General features: G+C 39.8%; 1 protein-coding gene across 18 annotated transcripts in view; it reads left to right on the top strand.

The window, feature by feature from the left end:
* DTNA (dystrobrevin alpha) overlaps positions 1-21,745 on the top strand; it is a 232,148-nt gene that overhangs the window by 123,879 nt on the left and 86,524 nt on the right. For 13 of the 18 annotated variants that reach the window (XM_075744129.1, XM_075744137.1, XM_075744127.1 and 10 more), the window contains 2 exons: positions 7,433-7,500; positions 12,108-12,188. In XM_075744129.1, the coding sequence (XP_075600244.1) occupies positions 7,434-7,500; positions 12,108-12,188 (148 nt within the window). In that variant the 5' untranslated portion in view covers position 7,433. Of the gene's footprint in view, positions 1-3,604; positions 3,625-7,432; positions 7,501-12,107; positions 12,189-21,745 lie in introns of those variants that run through there. The other 5 variants (XM_075744124.1, XM_075744132.1, XM_075744122.1 and 2 more) reach the window with 1 other exon arrangement.

The following is a 21,745-nucleotide window of genomic DNA, read 5'->3' as shown; positions in this document are numbered from 1 at the left end:
ATAAGGTTTTTTTCAGCTTCTCTGAATCAATGGCTATTCAATTAATTGTTTGGATGCCGAAACTTTTGATTAGGTAAGGTGGCAAAAGACAACCGCCTCTTTATTAACTAATTTGTTTGACTACCCAACAATGCTTTATTTTAGTGAAAGATTTTCACAGTACACACAAAGGAGCTCAATAATTTCAACTGCCTAGGAATGTATCTTCTCCCACAGCTACCATTTGGTTTATTTAGATGTTTTTATAATTCTAAGGAGATGAAAGTACCTACTGTCCTACAGCAAATAATCATCAAATCCCTATTTACAAAACCTGACAACTTGTATTATTAAAATTGGCAGAAGCCAGGAAATGCTTCCCAACACAATTGTATCACTGACAGCTTACTCAAATGAATTTGGGTTTAATTATGGCAGCACAAGAAGAACTAAAAGATCCCTTTGACTAAGTAGGAGTTTAATTATATGTGAAATCCTGCAACCTCCTTTGTGTCTCTACGACGGCAAATGAAAAGACCTGAGAGAAGACCAGAGTACCAAAGTATCGGAGTGTCAATTACATGCTTCCTGTGATAACTTTTTATCTATCTCTTGAGTTTTATTACAGTTATCTCTATGAATTATTCCTTGCCTAACCAACTGAAAGAAGTAGAATTGCAAATTTCAGTGTTTAAAGGTGATCAATACTTTATTGATCTTGGTTTTCAGAAAAATAATTTTTAAAAAGCGTATGTTGAAGGAAAAAACTACAGTTTGGGTGAAATCCAGGTCCATGATGAGGGCATGGCAAAACTCCATTAAAAGGTTAACACATCAGGCAAGCAGATTTGGCATTGTATACCGTCAACTTTTGTCTCTGAGTTTTGGGGTTTTCTTCTTTTTGTGGGGTGTGTTTTGAGTGTAACAAGGAAGAAATAAACGTTAGCAGAGGTTGTTTCTGACTACTACAGCTGAACTAAGCCTCTGGAATGTCATACATGAATGTAAGGGAAATCAATATCCACTTTATTTGTTTTAAAATATTTAATAAAACTTAAGACAAAGTATAATTTTAAAATAGCGTTTGAATAGAACTTTGAAAAAGTGTATTTAAACCTGTACCAGTTAGCTAAAATCAATCCCTACTGTTTATCAAAACTGTTTATCAGAAGTGATGGCAGTGAAGCACTAGAGAAAAGTTTTTTGGAGCTGATCAAATTATTTTATAGGATAATTTTATACTCTCAAAGGGTGAAAGCATATTTGATGCACTGAACATTAGTTTTCTTTCCGTGTTTCATCCAGTAGAGTAGTTTCTTGTAGTGCCAGGAAGGCTGACTCTGAAAGAGCATGGCTGGAAAAATACATCTAAGAAAATCTTGTTAGATAGTTTTGTAAAGTTTCACATATATATTGTAAGTCTCAAGTATGGGTTTTCTTAAATGTCTTTCAAGTCTGGAGTAGTAAGTTTTTGTTATACAAGTGAAGTCCTCCTTTGTGTTGCAGAGAAAAGCTGAAAATTGTACTCTACAAGCACTCATAAAAAGCAGACAAACAATGATTTGGGGATATATTTTGGCCTAGTTAATAACATTTTGAATTCCTAAATTTGATAATGCCTAGTGGACATGGAAAATAGCTGGTAGTTCCTTTGTTCCTCGAGGCCAGTCACGGCGTCGTCTGTCAAAAGTTCTGATTCTGTACCGTATTAAATATGAAATTAGTCTATTTTTGACTCTCATGTTTTCTATCTTCAAATTGCCCTTGTTTTCTTTAGTGATGAACCTCTTCACAATTTGTTTTTTAGACCTCACAGATAAGATTTGCATAGCATTCAGACTTCCTTGAAGACTGAGTGTTATGAAGATAAGTTGCAGTGGATGCCTTATTAGGCATTTTTGACAGTTTTCTACTAAGGATCTGAAGCTCCCAAAAGGGGAACTGATGAAAAATCTGTTGGAAAATTCTTTCTTAAAAACAAAAGACACATTTCGCTAAAGAAATAAATCAAGAGAGAATTTCAGGGGTTTTTTTTGTGATATTAAAATTCAAAAATATGACCAAAATAAGAAGAGGCAGACTTGCTGAGGCTCATGTTGGAGATGGGCTTAGCAACAGCTTTTATTTTCCTCCTCCACTGTAAAAAGCTTATCTAGATAAAATACAAACAAGTCCTCTAAGTGCAACGCAATTATATGTAGCCTCAGGAAAGAGCATTGAACAATTTTATTACAGTGCCAAAGATTAGTACTGGAATGTAAAGCTGAGAGACACCTATTAGAGACCTGCTTCATTAAAAGATGTGGAACAAGACATTCATAAAGCACCAATAAATCCATTAAGGGAAGAGGGCTCTGAAATGGCCTTTCACCATTCTTGTTATTAACTTCAAGGATTGCTGAGGTTGGTGACTTTGCAAATACGGTTTTAGCTAGCACCCACTGTCCCTTTTAACCCTCTATCCTCCAGTCCAAATTCAGTTTGAAGTAAGCAGCCATACTCTAGTTAGCTGAGCAGTATTCACCTACCAGGGCTGAATTTGGAGAAAGTGGGAGAAGAGGAAAAAATCTATGGAAAATCTTCTCTCTCATATTGCTATGAATCCTGCATGAGCAGCACTCCGAACCCAGCTGTCGACTACAGCTTTTAAGTTCCTCATAAAGTCACCGTAAGCTAGACTCTAGCAGGCTCTTTCATTTTCATAAATCAAAATTTCTGATGCTGGTAAATCCTGAAAAGAAATAGCAGTTTTTTATGTATGGAGGTCATTTTGATAAAACTGTCCCAAGCAATGGCAGACAAGAAGCCTGTACTGCTGAAAAATGTTACTGTTGTCTGCTCAAAGCTGGGTTTAAATATTGACCAGCTGCATAGAAAATAGCATCAGATTTGTCAACAGCATGAAAAATAGCCACTGAGAAACCAGCACATTTCTCTGCATCCTAATGCTTCCAATTCCCAGAGACACCAAAGCGAATATCTTAAATTTGACATTTCATGGAAGGAAAAAAATAGCTGTTTGTATCAGGAGTTCAAGATTTCCTCACTGGGGAACTGCAGACTGCTCAGGTAAAGGATGCTTGAACCTCATTGATATTTTCTACCAAACGATGGTACTCTTTCCAAAAGTGATCTTGAGATACTCACTGTTGGTTTTACCAGTCTTCTGGAGCAAAACCTCCAGCTAGAAGTTGCATCCCAGAAGGCTCCCAAGCGCTTCAGAGCCGCAACGAGCACGACTGGACAAGACTCAGGCAGAAACAAGTGTTTCTCTTTTCCCTCTGTGCCTGCTGTGATGGAAAAACCAACATTTATCCAGCCTGAAAGACCGTCAGGAATGTCACCGGTCAGGATTCGGAGTCTCTTTTGTCAAACGCGCGGCTGCGTCAAAGGGGTCACATGGGACTTGATAAATTTTTCATGCCACAATTAATCAATTTCAGCAGACGATTTTCCTCACTGGCGTGCTTCCCGCCTCCCCGGGGCACTTCATCTGTCACAGACGAACGGGATGGGGATTTGCGGAAGTGTTAATGGGGTGACTTTCCTGAAAGCCATCAAAATGTACGTGTGTGTCAGGTCAGGAATTTTTGACAGTCTCCTGGGAAGTGTCTGGAACTCTCCAGAGGGCAGCTACTTCTCCAGGTATACAGACAATTACTTCTTTGATGGGTTTTTTACAGCTAATGATTTAATTGTGGCCGGCATTGCTTTTACCATGCATAGAGATAGCTCAAGAAATGGAAATATAATAAAATACACTATTTACCCTATAAATACTAAAACACAAAAAGCACTTACGTGTGAGAGAGATTATTACAGTACTCATAAATCAAAGCAGCACAACAGCAAAGGAAAGAAAAATGAGGCATTTAGTTCTCACCTTATGTATATTATATGATATTCCCTCCCAGATTTAATAAACAAATAAAGCATATTAAAAAATATGCTTCTGATACATGATAAGCATGAAGATGAAATTGTAATCGAAAGAGTTCAAATCAAACTCAATTATTTCTTTATTTATTATTTTCCCTCAAGCGCTACTAATGTCATAAAAGTTTTCAGCTTGAAACACTGGTAGAAATGAAACATTCACGGTATCTTTTTCAGAGGCTGGAAACCTTATGCATGGAATGATTTCTGCTCTGGAATGTCTGTAATATATTGAAGCGTTAATACCTTGCTAATTGGTACCTTACTAATTAGCCCGTGACAAGAATTTTAATTAGATGCACAGTAGGTGTTCTCCCTACCTGCAGCAGAGGAGCTATTTCCTGGGGAGAAAAGTCAAGGGAAAAAGATAGTGGAAGGGATCAATAGAAGACAAATACAATCTAATCCCTACTATGGGAAGAGTGTACATTAATTAATATTTTTCAAAATTATGTCTTTGATAATTCATTCTGTTTTGTAAAGTACGTTAAACTTCACTTTGCCATTTGCTCCTTTCCCCTGTAGAACAAATTGTACTTTTTTTTATTTTTTTCCCCTGTGACTTGGCATGTGTTGTAAGCAAAATGAGAACTATTGGAACGTGACTGTAGTCAATTATGCTGACGGCCAGCCCCAGGGAGTGAGCTGAGTGCATCCCGGGCTCAAAGCACGAGTCTCCGTAATCCGAGTTAAAGAGCCGAGCTGCGTACCTGTGAGCTGGATCAAGATGAACAAGGCTGAAAAGGAGATGCCCAACACCTATTGCAGAGGATTTTTGGATGGTCATTTCGGATGAAGGCTATTTTAAAATCTGCAAAATATCTAGTGCAGTGAGAGTCTCAAAAATATAAATACAAAGTTTCTTCCCTCTCCGAGGAAGCCTGAGTTGCGTGTTTATAAATATAAAGTTGTTTGTTAGGCCTGGCAATAATCCCCAGCGGCAAAAGGGGCGATTCAGTTTCAGTAGGTAACAGGACATTCTGAAAAATGATGATCGGGTCCGGGGAACGTTTTATATAAGGAGATAAAAACATCAATAAAAGTAAGGGGAGGATGAATTGCACAAAAGGGAAAACCAGTTAATGATTTTTACCCCACTAAAAGGACACTTCAGGAGTGGGCTCTCTGAAGGAAGTGGAGAACTTGCTATACAATTTGCATTATTTGAAAAATACCTTTTTTTACTTAATTTTGACTGGGAAAATTCTTCCACGTGGTGAATAAGGTCACAGATGAGCCACGTTCCAGTGGATGCGCTGTCGATACTTGAAAGCAATAGCTAAGGAATACTTTTATCCAAGAGGCAGTATGAGGGAAGGGAGAATAAAGTTACACCTCTTTTGTTTTCAATAAAGTCAATCACTGTGAGACCAGTGATTTTTTCACAAATGCTAGAGAACATTGGTGGAAAGAGAACATTAATAAATGGAGAAAATCTCCATTAATAAATGGAGAGAAATCTGTAAGATTTCTGTAAGAGTGTAAAATTGGGTCGAGAAACTGAAAGATGTAATCCTTGTGCCAAAATCAAAATAACCCAATCTCAGTCAATTAATATGAACAGTATGTAGTCTGAAAACCAGTTGCGTGTTGTTTGTAGAATAATTCTGAATACAGGAGAAGTCAGAGAAAATTATGATGGCCTGTGACCCACTCTACAAATAATAAAAGTTAATCTAAAATTGTATTTGCTCTGAAGTATTCACTCAACTGCCCTGCCTGGTAAAAGATGCTATCTTTTCAAAGGTCTTTATTTCTTTATTAACCCAGCTGTCCTGTGAGATCTGGTCATTTATCATGGCAAATTTGTCTCCAACTATGAGTTCGATTGGAAACAGAAAGGAGTGGGGAACTCCAGCTGGGGTTAGTGGGATTACATCGGTTTTCATCTTTTATGGGCAGAGATTTAAGATCCAGGTACAAAGAGATTACTACTTGCTGTCTAATTAGGATGCAGGTTGGATCTGGTGTATTTTGAGGTAGATCTTGTTTTGCAGGTAGGTGTGAGTCTTCTTGGCACCTCTAAGCTAGCAAGACACCAATTACCTCCAGATCAGAGGCTGTGTGGCCACTTCTGCAAAGCACTGTACTGCAAGCTTTTATCTCTGCAGAAAGGCAGGATATATTAGCTCAGGCTTAATGCCATGCTACATACGTCTGTGTCACTCCCGGCTAAATTAGACCATAAGGGTGAACTTGACTATCCCTGCACACAGGCTGCAGCCATACCCTTTGTCCACTTCCTAGTGGGACAGCTGCTCACATCACAAAATGTCCACTGTAGGCAGCGCTTTAGCACAGCCTTTATCAGTACTCTGAGGATTGAACAGGCTATTTGGAAAAGGCAGTTACAATGTACCACCACTTCATTTGAACAGTGCATTTTGGAAGGGGAAAAAAAAAAACAAACCACCACCACAACAAAACACCTTTTATGTGATTGCCTTTCTTTCTCTGAGAAATAAAAGGAAACTGGTTTTCTATCCTGAGTCCTTTGGTGATGGTAGACTTCAGCATCCAATACCTTTATCCTTCCTGTTACATATGTATGTGGGTTTGCTATGGGATACGGTGGAATATTTTGGATTGCAGGCCTCTATGGAGCATCTCCTTTATATCCCAGGTGGTCCAAGGTTATTTTACACAGCCTAGTTGAGGTAAGGACGTAGATTACAATGCAGGTCAGAAGCCCTAACCAGACTTGGCAGGGAGGAAAGGATATTGGTTTGCTAGAGTAATTACCCACAGGAAGTGGTGATGCTGACATTGGCTTCATTTTTTGAGTGCTGCTAAAGATATTTATCTTCACTCTGAAGGCTTTAGTCTTCCATGGTTTGAATGCTGGCTGTGAAGGAAGCTGTTTCTTTGCTCTATCCAGCGGTAGCGCTCTTTGAAACATTCTGAAGATTTTTATATCTGAAAAATGAAGGAAAATATATTCTTACTTCTGAGCCTTTTACTGGAACTCATTTAATCAGAGCCATACTGTCTTGAATTTGAATGAATATTTGGAGTGTATTTGCTTGAGTAAACAGAGGGTATTATGTTGTGGAGTAGAGATTTAGTTGCTGTTGTGTTATTTTTTTGTCTCCTCCACCCAGAATTGGCTCGAAAGGCATTTTCTAAACTACAAAATAATACCCAAATCTTTTATGATTTCTTCTCTCTTACATAATTTAAACTGAAGATTCCTTATTTAAGAAAACCTAAAATGAATTTCAGAGCTTGTGTTATGTAAGTCAGTTAGTTACATCAAGCAGAAAAACTGAACATTGCCTTTGGGAGAGAGAGAGAGACAGGGAAAACAAATGCTTGAAAGCAGAGTCTGGGGAATGGAGGACAATTTGGGGACCAGCTTCTCCGCAAACCATGCCACAGAGAGGCTGGCAAAAGGCATTGGGTACATGTGGGGCACCAGTCAACCTCAGTGGTTCTCTGGGATAGATTATGGATGCTTACATATGTATGTTTAGTCTGGGAATAATTCTCAATATTTTCACATGATCTTGTCTTCCAGAATGATTGAAGATTGTGGGAAAAGAGGAAATACCATGGCAGAGAGAAGGCAGCTGTTTGCAGAAATGCGTAAGTACTTCCTAGAAATGTTTCTCTGTGATAGACCAAGCCAGATACAATGCAAGCTTTCCACCTCAAGTAATTGATACCTCCATTTCACAGATGGTTTAATGTTGTGAGACCAAAACTGCAGGAAAATGGGCTGATTTGACCAAATAGCAGGAGAGAAGGATTTTCTGCATCAGATTTTGTGATTGTATTATTTTAATCAATAGCTTCTTGATAGCTGCAATATGCTGCAATACACGGGTAGCAATGAAGAGGGATAAAGGTCTCCAAAAGATTACATCTTTTAGGAGGGGTATCTGTAGTGGGTTGACCCTAGCCAACTACTAAGCACCCACACAACCACTTGCTTAATCTCCAGCCAGCCCCCAGCAGGATGGGAGAGAATATAGGGAGAGCAAAAGCAAGAAAACTCATGTATTGAGATAAAGACAGTTGATTAAGTGACAGAAAGAGAGGGGAAAAAAAGATAACAAAAACCAAGCCATACCAACGTAGTAACCTGCCACCTCCTTAAAGCAGACTGATGCCCAGCCACTCTCTTAGCAATGTCCACCTTGGAAGACAAAACTCCCCACCCCCTTCTTTCCCTACCCCAGTTTTATTGCGGAGCATGAGGTTATGTGGTATGGACTATCCTTTTAGCCAGGTGGGGTTATCTGTCATCTGTGTCCCCTCCCAACCTTCTGGCCACCCCCAGCTGGCTCTGGGAGAGGACAGAGTAGGAAACAGAAAGGCCTGGGTGTTGTGCAAGGACTGTTCAGCAATAGCTGAAACATCAGTGAGCTACCAACACTTTTTTTAGCTACAAATCTAAAACACAGCACCACAGAGGCTGCTATAAAGAAAGTTAACTCCATCCCAGCCAGACACAGTACAGGGACTCGTATACTACATACCCTATTTCTGCACATTTGTTATAGTTTCTAGTGAAGCTTTGTGTTTTCTGCAGAATAGTGTGTCAGGGATGTACTGTACTAACAATGTTCCTGCAGTTCTCTTGACAGTAATCTCTTATTTGTCTTACAAACAATCTACCATTTCTCAAGGTAATTATGTTATGTATGAAGTTTGAGACTGTCACTCTGTTACTAGATTTACCTAAGTTCCGTCTGTAATTACCAAGCTTCCCATTACTTGTCCCCTGCAACATAGTAAAAAAATGACAGAACATCTCCCCCATCTTCTGGGGGAGACTAAGATGAGCATCACTGGGACTTGAGCAACTGTGCACACTGAAAGGCCAGGTCTGCGCTGGTGAATTAGACGTCCTCAGGACTGTTCTCCAGGGGTGAGCCCGGGGTGAGCCCAGGGTGGCCAGATATTCTACATCTGCACTCCTGAGCTCTCCAGATTAAGGACTTCTCATTCAGATGGCCTACTGAGAGCGATCTTGGCCTGTTCCACTGTGTCCACTAGCTCTATTGTGCCCTGTAATTATTTCAATATCACACAAGGCTTGATGTTTAACTCAGATATTTCTCTTGTCCCTTGTGTACCACATCTTGGATGGGTAGAGGGAGGGGTTGTTCTTTGCCCAGAAGAAGGAAAAAAAAAAAAAAAAGAAAAAAGGATGATGCATTTGTCCATTATCAGAATATACTATACTTCTAATTGGAATTACAGAAAGGACTTGAGCTTGTATCAGCTAAAGTCAATAGCACAACTTGCATTAACTTCAGCTAGTTTGAAATATTCCTAAAATGGAAGATAACTGCTTAAGACTTTGCTATGAGGATTTATGGTTCGTTCCCACAGTTTTGAAGGCTGTTTGGCTGTTGGATTGTTTTGGAGGAGTTAAGGAGGTGTTGGGAAAATGCACGATCAGCAGTTGGAGGCGGAGGAGGGACTATTTTCCCATACTGTACACAAATAGTTATTGTCTACTATTTTTTCTTTCACATTTTAATGTTTTGACACAGTTACTGGAGTCTGGTTTATCTCACGTGTGCTTTCCTTTTCTATTTGCCTGCCTCCCTTCCTACTACTACTACACATGCATGTTCCAGACTACACAAGAGAAAAAAAAAAAAAATCCAACTTTTCGTGCCTTTTTAAGTAGGAAATTTGTCCTGAACAAGAAATAGATGGATTTGACTCTCACTTTAGATTTGGGCAACTATGTTATTTTCCCTGTATTTAAAGAAATTTAGTTTGTCTTTTTCATTTCCTTTTTTTCAGAAGAGGGATTTTTCTAGTTCCAAGTTACAAACTTCTGTGAATTAGCATCATAATCAATATCATCTTCTCTAGAGTCCAGTGGTTAAAGTTTAGATTGTGTCTTATATCTCAGAATACACCATTGGATGTCAAATCACTACCCTTAGTCTTACCTGACATGCTCAGGTATATCCAGACTGATGAGGAGAGTTCAAAATGTACATTACTACTGTGCTGCCAGCACATATTATCCAGCAAGAAAACAGCAACCGAAGCTTGCAATGTATCCCTTTATTATTTTTGCAAACTGCCCGCAGTGTTACATGAGATAAGCATATTCAAAGGCAACGGAGTGAAACACTGCCAGCGGGCAGAAGGAAGGAGAGGCCATTGGCAATCCTGTAGGTGAGGTACAAATTCACAGTCTCATTTGCCATGCTCAGTCCCGCACATCTTTTCACTTGTTTTTCAGGACTCTCCATCTAAGTGAAGTCACTTTGCTACAGAAGTAATTTGACAAATGGATCTCTGACTGCAGCAAAACATGAATCATGATTAAACTGAATTGTCTGTTTCAGGGATTTACCAGCAAAAACACCTACTCCCAAAATAATATCAAAATAATACCATCCACTGTGTGTGTAAATAGTAAAGGGAAAAAAAAGTGACATTATTGCCTATAAATTTGTTTATTTGGGATTAATACTGCAACCTAGGAAGCTCGAGTCTCACTTTGCTTTGAATCTTTACATCTTGTTAAAAGGCTGAAGTTTTATAAAGGAGCTCTGGAAGCTTTTATTAATAGCTTTCACTGAAGTTAAGAGGGAAAAAGTTAAATTCATTTTACTCATTGGTCCTATTGAAAAAGGAAGGACTTAGTGTTAGGAGCATTGTCTTCCCCTTTACCAGTAAAGAAGTTTTCCAAAAGCTGTCAGTGAGATGCTAATGGAGAAGACGACGACCTCTGCAATTTAACAATAAAGCATCTGGTGAAAAAAATTAGAAAAAAACTTTCTGGACCTCATGTTAAGTAGTTAGGGGTGACTTCTCCCAGGAACAGATGGTGTTAAGACAGCCAACTGGCAAAAGGGAGTAGCTGGGAGCCCTGGGAAGATGGTGTGGGAGAATCCAGAGAGGAGAAGAGCAGAGTCTGAGGAGAGGGGAGAATATCGTTCACATTTGCATCTCGCAGGTCAGAGCACATCTGAAAAATTTGGGTCCAAAGGACAGCAGATTGTTCAAGAAAGTGGGGGTGAACAATGCCGATGCAGCCACATGTGCACCAGTGCAGCTGAGCGGCCAGTCTAATAATGCCAAGATGAATCTTAAAGCATTTGGGAAGCATGTGTAAAAGCAGAATAGGGCCATATTCCACCCCCCTTCTCTTACAGCCCGACTGCACCTTGTTTGGGTGTGTTTCATGCAGACAGTTCCTTAAGAAACTCTGGTTTTTGTAACTTGGTACCTTGCTCAACTGAATAAAACAGGTTTTACTCCCATTAGAGGGCCAACCATAGTGAAAAAGCAAATACACAGAAATTTAATTGAATGTGTTTCCATGAAATACGTGGTACAATTAATAAGCAGTCTTGTATTTCACAGGCCATATTGTAGCTTTGAGGCAACACTTCTTTGTGTAAGACATGCCAGCCAAGAAGGAGAAGGACTTAAATCACAATCTCCTCATCTACTTTTTGAGGGTTTTGGGAAGTGTTACGGGGGGTACACAGCAGCCTGAGGCCTAGAGACTCTGTGCCAGGTTCTGCCGCCATCCTGGTCCCTCTCTGCTGCGCTTGAGTGGGAAGGAGCTGCCAGTCGGTTCATACCCGTCTCCTGGGCAGCTGCTTTGGAAATGTTGCCAGATCTTTAAGTTGGAGCAGCCAGGGCCAAGCTACGTGTGAAGCAGAGAGCTGACCCTTTGAGGTCTCCGTTGCAGAGAACATAGCTCCGCAAAGTGGAGAAAGGCCTCACACCCTTTACATTATTTTTGCCCCCTTCTGCAGACTGCTATCAGTCTTTTCATTACAGCATGATATTGTTTCTAATTTGGTTTGCTGACAATACCTTGTTCTGATCTGGCATGTCAGCCAAAGGTACTTGTTATGAGCTTTGTTGTTAAATATTAAAATTAGATGAAGGTTCTCCCTGCTGTTGGAGCCTGGCCAGTGTGTCTTTTAGCCTGCAGCTTGACCAGATTGTTCTTCAAAGTGACAGACACAGTGGGCTGACTGTTCCTTGCCTTCCTTTATAAAAGTCTTTTAACGCTGTAGCTCCTGCCATTCCCTTTCTTTCTCCTCACCCCTCTCTAACTCTCCCGGCGAAGGAGAGAGCCTTGAAAATTATTAAGCAGAGTCAGCTCATGTGTCCTCTTTCTTCTCTGGATTCCCTGCCAGCAAAGACATGCACAGGTCATATTCCATCTAAATGCCGCTGTTATTCTCTTCCACTAGGGGCTCAAGATCTGGATCGCATTCGTTTGTCCACCTACCGAACAGCATGCAAGCTTAGATTTGTTCAGAAGAAATGCAACTGTAAGTATGTCAGCGCTTCTTTCGTGTCGCATTGTTACTAGCTTTGCCCTGCACTTCCCGGTCTGTCTCAAACATGCCAGTGATTCAGTCATAGAAGGGTGGGTTGTGATGCAGGCCACAGGTTTAATTAATAAATATGTTAACTACATTCTCCAGTTTTCTTATAAAATAACATTTGGGGGTGCCAGCAAGATCCTGCAAATTAAATGCTTTTATAGTAACTCCATGGAGAAGAAATGGTGGTTCCAGGCCTCGGCTATTTGGGGTGCAGCAAAGTGCGTGCAACGTCAGTGAGCCTTCTTTGTTCCAGAAGGTCATCTAGAGACATCTTTTCTAAGAGGGTGAACCTGCTTGTAATCTCTGCATGTCTGTCTTCTTCCATCTAGGCTTCATTCTTTAGGTATTTCCAACTTGATTAGTGATTTTTTTTTTAACATTTCTTTTGAGATTCAGTCTTTCTTCCTTTACAGCTGCAGTTTCTGTTAGCACAGTCCAGAGAAAAGCTGTGAACTTTAAAAGGGAAATACATATAAAATCTGTAATGGATTGTATCCTTTCTTCTCCATCCAAAATACTTAGAATGGTGGGGGTGGTTCTATGTGTTTTACCAGACCTTTCCACACTAAGTTAAAAAAAAAAAAATCCTAACCAGGGGAACTGTTGCCAGCAGTAGCAGTAGGGAAAGGACTAATGCAGAGAAAACAAAGTTTTTAGTCTTCATATCTAAACTAGAATGACAGCCTGGCTACGCTTGTGCTACGCACAGTGGTAAATACATTAAGAAATGCTCACTGCAAATAGAGATTAACCATCCAGGAGGGAGTTCCTAGTTTTGAGGCTACATGTATCTGTGTTACAGAAATGTTTAGCTTATGCTGTCCAAACATAGAGGAGAGGCCAAGTTGTGGTGGAAAAGACTTTGGAGAGTGTTTATTGGGTTATTAGCTACGGAGCTAGTCTTTCAATCACTTCTGCAGCACATTTCTCGTGTTATAATATGTGAAGTATGAACTGATGGGTTAGTATCACACTGTAAGCAGGCTGCCAGGCACAAAACCCAGGAGGGGTTTAGTACCTGCCCAGCATCTGACTTCTCCCATTCAGAAGGAAATATGTTGCAATACACTATTATGTTGCATTCAGTTTGTTTTTTTTTAATTTTATGTTTAAGAGGCTAAAATGTTCACTTCATTTTTTTCATAGTAACTGAATGCAATAGTCTGAGGTGACGGAAGTATCCAATTAAGTTGACAGTGATAGGAAAGTCGTAACACTAATTGCTTTGATAACTGTATACAAAGCAAATGAAAAAACCTAAACATGCAATAGCCTTGTTGGGAGTGGCTGGCTGGCTAAAAATATTGCTTGTTCATCTTAACTTTGTTCCTCTTATTCATCAACTTTGATTTGCTTTTGTGGAACTATTGCTTCTCTTCATAGAGAACCAATGCACATGCCCTTCAGTTTGCCAGCTTGTGCTGAGTCTTGCCTTCTGGTGGCCGTTGATAACCTTGGAGAAGTGATTTGCTGATCATATATCAAGAGTTATACTATATCAACCTCTTCTGATGAAAAAAAAAAGGAGGGAACTTAAACATAAATGTAGTCCTAAGAATCAGGATCTGTGCAACTTACGGAATAATGCTTGTTGCTCTGGAATGGGCTGAATTGTGTGTATCTTTTCACTGTCAAGTACAGTTTTCTTCTGGTTGTTTCTGGTAGACTGCTGCTCTCTCACATGGCTTTCTCTTATTAGTGGGAAAAGAAGTCATTCATCCACCTGATGTGATTTCAAGCAATGGCTGTCCGAGGCAGAGCTTCTAAGCATAGAACCACTGAACCAAGCACTGCCCTGAAATAGTTAATATCAGACCTCTGGCTCATGTCAGCTACTCTTTTTCCACCACCCCCCCTACAGAAGTTATCATTATGCACTACCCAGTAGTAAGTTCAGGAGAGGGGAAAAAAAAAGGGACATGGGAAAAAAGCCTTTCTGCTGTGTCTGAGCTATTTCATTTAGGGAAGAATAGAAAAAGCAAAAGCTCAAAGGCAGTTCTGCTCCACTCCCAGTGCATAGCACCTCCTGTCACTCAAGCCATCCTTGTCTTCTTTCAGCTGTGCTCTCCTGCCCTGCCCTTGGCACACCGGCCCAGACTTACTTGGAAAAAATTGCTTGGAAAGAGTATATTTATGGGGTTCTATTAAAGAGCTAATTTAATAAATTGCAGGGAGCTGCTCTTGGCTACAGGCTGAAGGTGTGTGAGGATGGAAGCAGAGAGCCGCTTGAGTGCCAGAAGGGGCTGTTCCAAGGAAAGCAGAGCATGGGTTTTATTAACACCATCTTTTTTACCCGAAAGTGCTCATTAGCATAGACAATCACGGGATATCATATAAGAGGCAGCTACGTTTATCACAAAAATGCACTGTTTGTTTCTGCTGTCTTTAATGCAGGCACAGACAAGAGTTTGTCTCCTCACGTCCCTTTGTGAATTCGTCTCAGTACAAAAGGGTGTTTGGCTGTAACCTTCAGCACCTGGCTGGATTTTACTGGTGAAGTAGGCAGTGTGCAATGGGCAAAGGTGCCTTCGTGTTCTAAGAGCCATTCGCTTTTGCAGCATTTCTCTTAAACTAGTTAAACTATCTGGCCAAAAATTACAGAGCAGGTGACAGTTTACCACCATGTCCCAAAATACTACTACGTATGTTGCACTTTGAGTACTAACACTGTCGATCAAATTAATTGCTCCATGGAATTATTTAATTTTCACAAGAGGAAGACTACTTTAAAGATATTTAGCAGGCTTCAAAGTTGGAAATATATGTCTTTCTGATAATTCTATAAAACTTCAGGAAAACTACTAAGCATATGAAAAGTATTTCTTTTATAAAAGTCTCTCTGAGCACTTAAACCAACAGGCAGTTTAAATAAAATCAGCAAAGTGAGAAAAATCAGTATCAGTCATTGCAATTATTTGTCAAACAGGATAGAATTGAATCCAGTCCAGCCTCATCCTTCAGAGAAGCAAGAAATTGTTCTTAGGAACTCCTCTTAATAACTTTGTTATCTTTCAAAGAAAAATTCCTTCAAATTTAAACATTCCCCTTTGCCTATGTTAATGCTACAAATAAATAACAGTAACATTTACAAATTATTGTTGGCACACCTCTGAATCTGCTAAGTGGCCAAATGTGGGATGCAATATGTGAAAATAATCCCAGAATCTAGACACCCACAAAATTCTACATGCAGGAATCCTGAAAGTTGGGAGGCTTTGTTAGTGCACCATGAATCTAAACTCATTTTATGCTTCTCTATTTCTGCTGACAATTTCTAAAATTGGAAGTAATGAAAAGAGAAACTCTGTAGGTAATGCGGTACCTTTGAAGATGTGGTGGGTGTAGAAAGAGGTGATTGCAGGCTATTTGCTTATTACTTTGCAGAACTCCTGTAGCAATAGACCTCTTGCAATAGCAATAGTCTTCTCTTAGTCATAAATACTAACATAAGAGGTAGATATCTTTTCTGTAAAAAAAAAAAAAAAAAAGAAAAAAATCAAAGAAGTACGAAGAAGTCTTGAGAAGATCTTGAGATTTGGGCGTGAATAATTCCTAATGAATGCCGAGAGTCTTCTACAGAAGGACCTCAGAGAAAAGACTGCTGGTGGTTACGCCATCTGCAGAGCTCAGAATGTAAAGCACAAGTGTGCGAGCTGACTGGGGCTGCTCTGCTGGATTATGGTGTTGGATATTGTCTTGGAAATAGCAGCACCCTAATCATTTGAGGTTCAATTTCATTATTTGGGATAATAAAAGCAGATAGGAAGCAGGTGCGGAAACCTGATCAAACATGCTACGTGTTTATTCCGGTCTGCACTGTACAAAATGTACAAAATGTGAATAGCTGACTTCTTCCTCATCTAAATTTTCTGGATGTGTTTTAAAGGTGGCCCTAAATAGTTCACAGTGCAAAAGTCAAGGAGGGAGATGGAAAAACTACAGGTGAGCACCATGAGGTCTGCAACAGCCGCAGAACTTGAAAACCCTATGGACCGGTGTTGCTCTGACAAAGTCACATTGGGGTATTGTCCTTCGCTTCACCTCCAGTGCATCAGAACGGGTTGTGGAGCATCCAATATACATTCTCACCGTACTGACTCCTGCTCAGCTCCACTTACTGCCAGGAAAATGCCATCTTGACAGGGTTGATTTACAGCTGTTCACCCATAGCATTCAGACGCAGAAGCGTAACAGGCTTTACTAAAACAAGGCATGAAAGACCAATGTCAGCAGTTATATGTATCTCTCAACTCACCAGTATTCGAGAACCACCAAAAAGCACAATTTATAGTTGTCCCCAATGATCATTGTGCAGCTGGTTTATTTTAATATTTGGTTTTCGGTGGATTTATTAAAACCCAATTGTTTATACAGAAAAACAAGCTGAGATGAAATATTGTGTTCACATGCAGATTCCCTCTGGGCTATGGTGGCAGCAGGAGTAGAACATAACAACATAGCGTAATCAAAACCATTATACAATTAAACATCACTCAGTAATACAGAACTGTACAGCTGGAAAACTGCTGCTATCCTTGATGAACTTTTCTGAATGTGTTGTGAGACTATTCTATGACTCTAGCTGCAAAAAGCAGGTTTTGTTGGTTTCCCTAGATCAGAATAAATCATTGGCAGTTGAAAGCTTGAATTTAAAGCCGTGCTGGTGATAGTAATACGTGGCTTAATTAAAGCAGACAAAAAGGGAGCTTGTTTCTCTGGCAGTTTAATCCCAGCACCTTAGGTTTTCAGTGTCTTTGTTTCTCCCTTCAATATTATTCTATATGTGAGTGATTTTTTATTTTTTATTTCATTGTTTTGTTTTATCCAAGTTGTGATACAGCTGTTTCCACATAGGGGGCACAACTGCCATGAATGTGAATGTCCAGGGCAATCTCTTCCACCTCCACCCTCCTCTTCCTCCCCTCCTCTTTCTCCAGCCTCCTCTGGGCTTAAGTAGTCACAGCTGAGGCATGTAGGCATGTCAGCTTAATTTCCATACATGCTCTTGGGTGCCCCTCTGATCTGGTCTGCCTTTTTACATTTGTTTTAAGTTAGAATAATTTCTCACCCTTCTAAAAAATAATAATTTCCCACTGAAAATGAATGACAGTTATTGTAAACACACTATTTTTAGATGTTTTTCTTAAAGCTTTTTCCCCGTCTGTACTCTTATACCTCCTGTAATGCAACAGCAAGCTGCTGAAACTGGTTTTGTCCTAGAAACTGACAATTTGGGTATCCAATTATGAGATCAACCTGTGACAGCTATGGGATCCCCGTCAGGATGGCAAGCACTTTTTAAAAATTATTTGATTAAACCTAAATAAAATTACTAGGGTTTGGATTTGGGTATTTTGGTTAGGGTTTTTTTTCCTATACTAGACCGACACTTAAAATATCATTTTGTCTTATCCCATTCAACATGCCATTCTCCACAAAATGAAAAATCACAGTATCTGGTACTTGTACTAAAAGGAAAGGATATGAAAGTCTTGATTCCACACTGGAAATGATGCCATGACCTTTGTGTTATCCACTGGCTGAGGAAGTCAACAAGACATCCAGGTTCAACTTTCTCTTCTGCATAACAAAATATGCACTGATCTTACATATCCAAAAAAGTTCCCTAAACATCAGGCTAGAGGATATTCAGAAGTGTTCCAGTCTGTCCTGTTGATGCTTAACCACTGAATCTATATGCTAATTGATTTAGGAACTGACAACTACTTCTCTACTTAAATGAGATCTCTTGCCACCATAGTATAAAGCCATTCTTTCTTCGACTCAGCGAGTATTTATTCTCTCTAAAGTGGAATGGAGTGTACAAGAAATGCTCAATGGTGGTATCCTCATTGGGCAAGAATCTCATGAGGATCCCTGCTGTGGCAGGAGGCATTCATTCTCAATATCCTGCCTTTTCCTTCTCAAGGACTGTATAGCCTGTGCAATTTTGTGCTTGCCCCTCATCCTTTTTTTCTCAGAATGACCATCAGAAACAGAGCCAGCAAATTGTCATGATTACAGAATTGTTTAGATTAAATTACTTAATCCTTCATCACTGTAGGTTTCCATGGGTAGTGTTTTCTTTGGTTTGTATCATGATTTTCATTCCATTTTGGAAGCAGTAAAGCACAAGATAGATTTTCAGGCTGGGTCACAGAGCAATCAAATTGAATGACAAGCGATGTTGCCTACTTGAGAAGTGCAAAAGGTCTGCTTGGCTGCAATTCGAAACATTTATTTCCTGGGAAAACAATCTGCCTCTTGAATTTGTGATCATGGCATTCTCATATTCTTCCAAACCCTCAGTGATCAGCCTTGTAATGAGATTTGCTTTAAAATCCTGTAATTTGGGGAGGGAAAACACATTTTCAGTTCTTAGTTTTATTCTTCTCTGACCGCCTTGAATATTCATTATTAGTAGTAGTATTAGTAGTATTATTAAAATATAAAGGCTGAAAATTTTAGTTCCGTTCTTTGTTTTCTGTTTTAACAGAAGCTGAGACCTATAGTCATTGATATGACTCCAAGAGAAATAGCTTTTAAAAAAAGCAAAAGAAAAAGCACTCATATATATTACAAGAGTCATGATACCATTGTGTAAGTTACTAATTCGGGTATGTTGCAGTACTTGAATAATGGAAAGAAAGATGAGTTAATGATTTTAAAAACTTTTTTGTTCCTTTGTCTTTAGCAGCGACTTAGAGACTAAATGCTCCTGGAACTGCTAGTACCGTTCCATATGGGTTTCCAGGCAACTATGGGGAAAGGACGCATATATTATACATTCTGCATTATGCATCAATTATTTAATCAAAAGTTCAAAAGGGCTTGATTTAGCATGTTCCCTGCAGACAAATCCTTCATAAGGATTTTAGTCTGTAAGTGTTCACTCACAGCACAATATCCTGAAAATGGGTTCAGATTTTCTTTTCTTTTCCTTTTAACTGTAAAAGTTTATTAATACACTTGGCAGATCATAATAGCGGTTAGAGAGTTGACATGTCACCTGCATATTTGGCATGTTCACTGAGGGACTACTATTCAGCCTTTTCATCAATGTTAGCACAAAGTAGGCTGCTGCTACCTAAAGGGTTTATGGTATCTCAGATGTCCCTGAGTATTTGCTTATGAAGACTACCACTGCAAGTCTGTGTGGTACAAGATTGATACAAGAACTATCAGTGGACATTTGGAATTCATTTAAATGTCAAAAAGAGTGAACCAGACAAGGCTATATATCTTATACTCTCCCATTTTCATTTACTTGGAGATGGATTTTTCAAACATACCCGTGATTCCAAGTGGCTCCTGTTAAAAAATGAGTTGCAGAAGTTTGTCAGCTAATGTTATTTTGCCCTTTACAGAGGAAAATGATCGAATTGGCTTCCTTTGCGTCAGAAGTTGACAGGCACGTAGACTCGGCCACGTCCCAAGTATACCTACACACTGCCCTCTGCTACACAGGCGGCTCAGCCCTGCCTTGATGCAGACAGCTTTTGTAATTGGATCATAGCTGAAAATCATTTCTTACTGACTTCCTGAACTCCGCTGTAACTGCCATTCACTGTGCTATTTCTGATGGTTTTTTGGTGCAGGTTTAAGGTTGGACAGTCTGTTCAGTTCCCCACTGATGTCTCAGAACATCTGCTGTTGGTAACAGGTGCCAGTCACCTTTGGTCTGGCAGGTTTGTGATGAGTAACCCCAAACCAGAAAGTTTGCGCATCTTATTTCACAGCAGTCCTCCTAATGAACGTTTCAGACCAAAGAAAATTAGTGATTATTAGCTTAGTACTCTTCTAGATAGTCTAAAAATTGCAAAATATATGCGCACATAGAGTCTCATGCAAACAAACTGATACCGTGGTGATAACAGGATCACCATATCTTCTGAGGAATGCTGCGTCTTCACGTGAGAGCTTTTTCTTCTTTCACCGTCTTGGTATTTCCCCTCAAACTGTAACTGTGTTTTTGTCTCCTCCTTCATCATTTCCTTGTCCCTTCTTCAGCTTCATGTCATTATCTGTGGCATTTGCTTTATCTCTGACTTCTCTGCAACCCTCTTGGCTGCTCTCTCCTTTCCTGTTATCCTCTTGGCTCCAAGCACCTTTCTCCAGGCAAAGCCTTTCTGACACTTGAGCCTTTGTTCCCTTTCCCTGGGCTGTTCTGGGCTGTCCCATTTGGGTATTTTGCTGGGCCTGGCCTGATGTCACACGAGCATCTCCATAACATGCTAGAGTGTATTAAGCAGTGTGACTTAATGCTTGTCACATGTTGGTCATTCTGTTTGGTTTTTGCCATATTTATGTGAAAAAGGGGGAAAAAAGGAAGAAGTCTTCCTTGGAGCAGGTATCAGTGAGTTTGGTGATGACGGTCCTTTCTTCCTAGGGAGCTTCAGTCCATCATCTTGAACCAGCCCTGCCTCCATTCTGGACTCAAAGCAGTAAGTCTTGACGAGTCATACATGAGCTCAGTCCATAGGTGCTTTCTGTAGACAGTAAAGGACTGTTTGATGTCCTTGCAGAAAATAGTTTTCATAAGAAGATAAGCCGCAGCATTTTGCCCTGTGCGTTGTAGCATTGCATTCAAAGTGTCCTTCTTCATTGCATCTGCTGAGCTGGGATTTTTGCTGAGGAGCTTTTGTCTTTTCCTGATTTTGATGCTCTGGAGAATGAGTAGGCACCTCGCAGCTTTCCTCCACCTTAACCACAGTCTGTACCATCTTCCTGCCTAAACAGTGATCTCTGCTGCAGTCTCCCGTAGATGGTCCAAACTGCCTCCAGCCTTGCCTTGTTCCCTTTCAGTGTCAGACTCCAGTAAATTTTACAAATAAAACTTCAGATTTATTCTCAGCAAATTATGGGCTTCTTCAGGGTGAAGACAGCAAATAGTCCACAGTAGGACAGTCAGGCTGGCATAATGGTTAGTATAGTTGTCTCCTGTAATTCCCAGAGTGTTTTTTAACGTGTTCATTTGTTTTCAGAGTTACATTAAAAGTCAGTGTGTGTACCTCTAGCAATACAGATCAACTTCATAAGACCCAGAATATTCGAAGAGAAGTTTAGCTTAACTGTTACCTCATATTTTTACCCCCTGAGCTGCACCTAGGATTATTTTCTATAAGTCTTGGTGGAAGATTTCATACAGCATGTATCTGGTGTACTAGGATAAATTGTGAGAACAGAAAATGTTGGCCATAAAAATAATTTCCTGCTTTTATAAGTGTGAAGAGACTGCACAATATGATGTCCTCAGTGTGCATTGTTATTAATACAGTTCTGGGACTCTACGCAATGAATGTTCAGCTTCCTGGTGTTAATGTTTGTGATATACAGTGGTTTTATGGATGCAGTTTTCCTTGTTCTTAATTAAGGTATTCCTAGGCTGAATTCAGACTGAATTATGTCTGTGATATTGTTGTTGGCTGCAATGGATTTCTAGCAGGGTATTTGTGAGCAGTGTTTGGCCCTATACTGTGCAAAGCGTGGGGTAATTCCAG

This window comes from Balearica regulorum, chromosome 2, assembly GCF_011004875.1.
Source record: "Balearica regulorum gibbericeps isolate bBalReg1 chromosome 2, bBalReg1.pri, whole genome shotgun sequence".
Taxonomy (NCBI): Eukaryota; Metazoa; Chordata; class Aves; order Gruiformes; family Gruidae; genus Balearica; species Balearica regulorum.
Note: the sequence above shows the minus strand (reverse complement) of the source record. Positions and strands in the feature narration are given on the sequence as shown.